Source organism: Nyctibius grandis, chromosome 9, assembly GCF_013368605.1.
Source record: "Nyctibius grandis isolate bNycGra1 chromosome 9, bNycGra1.pri, whole genome shotgun sequence".
NCBI lineage: Eukaryota > Metazoa > Chordata > Aves > Nyctibiiformes > Nyctibiidae > Nyctibius > Nyctibius grandis.
Window position 1 is genome coordinate 30,907,863 of NC_090666.1, and position 6,000 is coordinate 30,913,862.

At 57.5% G+C, this 6,000-nt stretch overlaps 1 protein-coding gene across 1 annotated transcript; it reads right to left on the minus strand.

Annotated features, from left to right (window-relative positions):
* Positions 1–2,242: 2,242 nt before the first annotated feature.
* On the minus strand, positions 2,243–5,164 carry S100B (S100 calcium binding protein B). Its single transcript, XM_068407943.1, has 3 exons — positions 5,108–5,164; positions 3,663–3,815; positions 2,243–3,164 (listed from the first exon to the last, which is right to left on the minus strand). The coding sequence occupies exons 2-3, from the start codon at positions 3,798–3,800 to the stop codon at positions 3,024–3,026; spliced, it is 279 nt and encodes a 92-aa protein (XP_068264044.1). The 5' UTR covers positions 3,801–3,815; positions 5,108–5,164; the 3' UTR covers positions 2,243–3,023.
* Between the last annotated feature and the right edge of the window lie 836 nt (positions 5,165–6,000).

Below are 6,000 nucleotides of genomic sequence, written 5' to 3' on the forward strand. Positions count from 1 at the left end.
CTCTCCTGGGATTGATGCAATTTCAGATCAATCTAACCAATGCCAGTGAGGTATTGTAAGAGCACACACACCTTGGGTATGCAGCAAGCTGATTCTGTTGCCTGGGTTGGGGGCATAACTAAAAATTATTTCATAATGTCATTAGCCTGTCGCCTTCCCTTCCTGAAGAGTGAACTATCCCTGCCAGAGCCTGAAAACCAGTGGTGGCAGGACTGGCACTTTTAAGCATCTAGCCTGTCGTTGCTGGGAGTTTAGCAACTTGCTTAAGCCTTTTGAGCCTCCTTCAGAGCTGGCAGTGTTGTCTGCCTTGCAAAGCTCTGACGCCTGCAAAGGTCAGCCCCAAGGCTTGAGAGATTTTCTTTTTTTCCCCAGAAAGCCTCACCGTGCTTCTGAGCCCCTCACAGCACTACTCAAACCCCTTGCTAGCGAGGCAGCATCCCAGGCTGGACACAGGGGGCTTGCATGGTCCGTGGGGACCCAGGGTGTTAGCAGAGGTGCTGCGGGTGGCTGGCTGTACCTGTGCGTACGAGGGGGCAGCGTGCAGGGGGGATCAGCGCTGGTTAGTTGTCAGCAGAGGCACCACATGCTACGTGCTTGGGCCGGTGTTGCCCAAACTGCTTTGCCTGCCTCCCGAACCGTGCCAGCGTGCGGCCATCCCCACAGCCCATGCCCTCAGCTGAGGCACAGCCTGTGTCAGAGCAGCAGGACACGACAGGAGCAGAGCTGCAGTGCAGCCTGGGTGGCACTGAGTCTCTGTTTCAGGAATGTCGCTTCAGGAAAGCTCTGCTTTCCTTGCTGACTGGCGAGGAGTGTCCAGGGCTCAGTAGCCCGAGCGCTGCATACTGCACTGTTGGCAGTCAGGGTGCTCACAGGAACATACGTGCTCTTCCTCCCTGACAAGAGGCACCAGCTCTGCTGCACCTTCTCCTGTGCCAGGTAAAGCCTCTGTGAATTCCCAGCAGTGGTGTTGCTAAGTCAGGATCAGCCTTACTGCCAGACACGTACGCAGTCATACTGTGTCGCTCCCTGCTCTGGCTCCCATTGCTGGCCAAGGGACAGGACAGCCTGCTCTGTGTCCTGCCGGCTCTGCCAGCATTCAAGCCGCGTGTTACACCTACAGCTCTTCGCTGCTGTGATGCTGTGCAGAGCTGCTGAGAAGGCTCTGTCTTGGGGAAGGATTCCTCATGCATGGGAGCACTGGTGGTGCGGTGAGGCAGAACGCAGGCGGGACTTAGAGACCTGGCAGACAGCCTCACCTGCAGACCCTTGTGCTGAAGCATCAGACCCCTCTGCTGAAGTCACATTCAGGCTTGAGAGAGGGTTGTGGGAGTCCCATCTACCCTGCCGAACCTTGGGGACACTCTGGGACAGGCAGTGTCCCCTTTCATTGTCCTCGCATGCTGCCTCAGGTCCATACAAGTGTTGGAAACAGATGAACCAAGAACTGATGAGGATGTTAAAAATGTAGTGGAAGTAACTTGGATGCTAAACAAGTTCTCAACAAATGAGCACTACCCTGGGATGGCACAACTGTTTTTTAATTCTAGATGGAGTACAAGATGTTGTCTTTCTTGTATGCCTGTGTCTGCCTGAGTGTCCCCTTTCACAGCCTGGGGGAGGCAGATGAGAATAGCAAAATGGTCCCTGTCCAAAAACATGTCATTATGAAATATGGAATGACGTAAAAAACAACAGCAACATCTGCAGGCGTCTTTGTCATTAACTTGTCACTATAGATGTTGCTGACCATGAATGCCTAACTCACAGGTATCACTGAGCTGGATAGCAAGTGCAGACTTAAAAAGGCAGGAGCACAGGCTTTGGGGAAATTGTCCTAGGCTTGGTTTTGGCTTTGCAAAGGCTCACCAGTGCAAGCCCCTGGATGACCCTGGCAGCAGCGGACACATCCTGAGCAGCAGCAGCAGTGCCATGGAGCGGCATTGCGCTCCTTTGGCCTCACAGGTACATCTGCCAGTTTGGACAGCCAGGCCGAGCATGGTGGTGACGACAGGCTTGAGCTGTTTGGCCAGTCACAGTGATGCCAGGGAGGAGATGAAGGGTCAGTGCCCAACAAGAAACCCAGGGGCGTGAGCTGTAGCAGTGCTTTAGGCTGCATCTTCCAGCCTTCCCTTCTGACAGGGCAGGGCAGCCACAGAGGTGCATGCAGCCAGGGACAAAAGAACACGTTTTTCACCAGAGACTAATTGCGACCCAGAGACCGAAACAACATTTTATTCTCGCCGTTTCCACACACTCCGGAGGCTGTGCCTGGTCTATGTTAAAGCACTGTGATCACACTGGGCGGATCCCCCCTTCCCTTCTGACTGAGCCTGGAGACCTTGCCAAGGCACATCCCAAGCCCAGAAGCTGTCCCCAGCCCAGGAGCCTCATATGCTCTCACTTCCAGTTCTGCAGGCTGCTAAAAGCAGGATTCATCGAGAAGAGAAAAGCCTGGGCTGTTAGGTGGTTATGCGTTGCCTTTCAAGCCAAGGGTGTCTCAATTTGCCAAGAAATGCGTGGGCTCTGCTGAGCCCCTGGGACGGGACACGGGTTGTGCTGCCTGGGTTAGTACTATGCACAGGGTGGTCAGAGCCCACGGGAATCAATGGGAGCCTTTCCGTTCAGGGCAGTGGCCTCAGAACCAGGCTTCTGTAACCAGCCCCTCTGCATCACCTCCTGCTTCAGCCCTTGAATTTCCCTTTTCCCTTTGCAAGCAAGCTTGGATCGCAGCATCCGCCTGCCTCCAGCCCCTTGCACGTCTCTTGCATACAGCAGCAGGGAAGGAGCTTGAGACAAGGCATTGGCACACAGCATCCAGCCAGGTGGGCACTGGCTGATAGGCTTTCCTGAGCTGTGCAGGTGTTTCTTGTTCACAAAGCTGCAGAACTTAATAAGCTGCTTAAGTCTAGCACAAGCTTAACTCCAAGGAGCCCCTAATCGCACCCAGTCTTTTTCCCGGAGGAGCAGTGCTGCTCTGCATCTCTCCGGCATGAGCAAGAGGTGCTTGCCTACTTCCCACCAGCTCACTCATGCTCAAAGAACTCATGGCAAGCAGCAGTGACCATCGCAATGAAGGCCACAAACTCCTGGAAGTCGCACTCTGCGTCCCCATCACTGTCCAGCGCCTCCATGACTTTGTCCACAGTCTCCTGGTCTTTGATCTCCTGAAGGGATAGAAACAGGCAGCCAAAGCTGAGGAGGATCAGAGCGAGGCCCAGACAGTAACATGTCCCTGTTTGTCGGGTGCTCTCATGGCTGAATCTCTGTTCAGACACGTCCCAGATAGCTCGTTGCTGTGTTTGTGTTGGGGCACCGCCCTGCGCCTGCAGCAGCAGCAGCTGCACAACAGCAGCCCTCCTGAAGCAGGAATCTCAGCCGCAGCTGTGCCGCTGGGAAGGGACATCTCAAGCCCCTTGGGGCAAGGCTGTTTCCCCTTCCCCGGGAGGGAAATTTCCCTAGTGTCCAACCCCAACCCCAGCCCCCAGCGCAGGCTGTTGCCCTTGTCGTGCCACCTGCTGCTCCTCTGGAGCTAGAGCAAAGTGTTTAACCTGCTGCCGTGTGAATAAACCCCTTCCCCTGTGCTTGCGTCCCATGGGAGATGGAGGTAGCAGAGCTCGGCAGCTGCTTGACACGGCTCCCTCAGCACAGAGGGCAGTACTTACGCCAAGGAAATGGGTCAACTCGTTGTTAATGAGCTCTTTCAGTTCTGATTTCTTCAGCTTGTGCTTGTCTCCCTCCTTCCCTGAGTACTGGTGGAAGGCATCAATGATGGCGATCATGGCCTTCTCCAGCTCAGACATGGTCACAGCGTGGCCCTGAGGTCAGAAGGAGCAAGGGGTGCGTTAGCCTGGGAAAGCTCCAGCGATGCTTTTTGCTTCGCGGCCGCCCCGGGACCTCTCCCCACGCGTCAGCAACGCCAGACCCTGCACTCAAAACATGCTGCTGAAAAGCACCGCTAGCAGCTCTCGCTTCAGGGAGGAGGATCCCGAGAGACCTTGGCCCTGCCTCCAGGAACTCTGGAGAAGAGGAGAGCAACAACACAAGGAGTGCCCAGTACCGGGCTGGTGCATGCTGGGGGCTGACAAATCCCCTGGGACTGATGTGAGTTCGGCACCTTGGGTCCCTATGTGGGCAAAACGTGGGAGAGAAAATGAGGAGAGGCTGCAAAGCCCTGGTGGCTTCCTGCAAGGTGCTCCTGCATTTTCCATATGTGCCGACCTGGCTAGCGGGTGGCGTGTTGTCACTTCATCTCTTCTCTGGCTCCCACTGCTTAACGCATTGCTCTGTTCTCCCTGCTTGGGAGAGGGGCAGGCAAGCGTTTCACTTCTGCACATGGAGCTTCAGAAAGGTTTTGCTGTCCCCTCTGTCACAGGCGCTCTCGCCTCTGCCTTCCTTGCCTGCAGGTCTGTCTCTGACTGAGCAGTCAGGGGAACCCGGGCAGGAGCCAGTTTTGATGAGTGCCAGCGGGACAAAATAAGCACATCTCTAACCTCCCTTCTCCTGCTCTTGATCTGGAGACCCTCTCGGGAATGTTAATCATTGGGATTGCAGCATTTCCTGCAGATTTCACAGACAGACAAACCAAAGGGACTCTGATCAAAAAAGGGAGAGATGCAAAACCACCTTCCCAGAAGCTGCTGAATACACTGACGCTGAGGAAAAAAAAAAAAAAAACACTTATTGTCCGGCACTCGGTTAATTCATACCCCATGGATAAATGTCTCCTGCCCTGCGGACTGGCTCCTGTTTCACCACCACAAGGCCCGACGCTGAAGGCACTGAATCTCATCCCACGGCCTGACTCTCGAGCTGACGCCCTCCCCCGTGCAGCGTTCGGGGTCTGAACTGCCAGCCTGTTTCCGATCAGGTAGGAAATACCCCCGCAGCACTCCATGCCTGCACCCTGGCAGCCCTGCGCAGCTCGTGCCCTGCCTGCGCCAGGCTGAGCCAGCGGCACTGCCTGCTGCCCACCCGCAGGGCGAGGAGTGTCTGGGCTCCCCGCTGGCCTCCGCTGCGGTGGCAGAGCTCGGGGCTGCGGTGGTGCCCCCCACACCATCCCGCCCGCAGCAGCCAAGCACCTGCCCCGGCATCCCGCGGCCCCTCTCACCTGGCTGCCGGCGGCGGGGCTGTGGCACAGCAATGCAGCGCAGCCGGGCGCCCCGGGGACTCGCTGCCTTCTTATGCCCGGGGGCAGAGCCCCGGGCCCTGCCGCAGCGCCCGCGGCGCCAATGGCAGCTGGAGGCGGGGGCGGCCGGAGCCGGGCGCTGAGCCATGCACACAGGGACACGCTGACTCGCTGCCAGCCCACGGCCGCGGGCGTGGGAGCCCTTGCGGAGAAAGCCGCCGTTGTGAGGGAAAAAAATAACTGGGCAGTCAGCAGGAAAGCCGGCCTGGCGGCATCGCTTCTGCTGCCGCTCTCGTCCACGGTGAAGGCAGTGAGTTGTGAGCCACGGCTGGACAGGCACGGTCAGAGCTGGGCTGGGGACCCCAAAACCTGCCCCAAGGCACCCTGCAGCCAGGGCCAGGCGCATGGGAGCCCCCCTGTCCCTGTGGGCCCTGTCCCAGGGCTGCAGCACCCTCTGGGGCAGAGGTTTAGCTTTGTGTGTGACGGGAACGTCCATCGCAGCAGCTTGCACCTGCAGCCTCTCGTCCCTTCACTGTGCATCTCTGAGACGTGTCTGGCTGCATCTTCTCTGCCACCCTGTCAGTCTAGGGGACAGTGGGACCCTTTGCAGGAGAATTGTGATTGTACCAGGCTGCAAGTGGTTGGAGGACAGAGATGGCACCAGCAGCAGCTCCTCCCTGATGCCTGTGGAGGGGACAGTGCCAGGCCCTGGGGCGTGCCCGGCCGTATCCTCACCAACAGCTGTGTCAAGGGGCTCTGGGCCGTAAAGGTGCTCTCACAAGGCTGTCACATGGCCACTAACTGTGACACCACCCTTTTGTCTGGGGGGACGGCGGGAACCTCCTGCCCCCTGTACCTGTTGGCCATGGCACGGC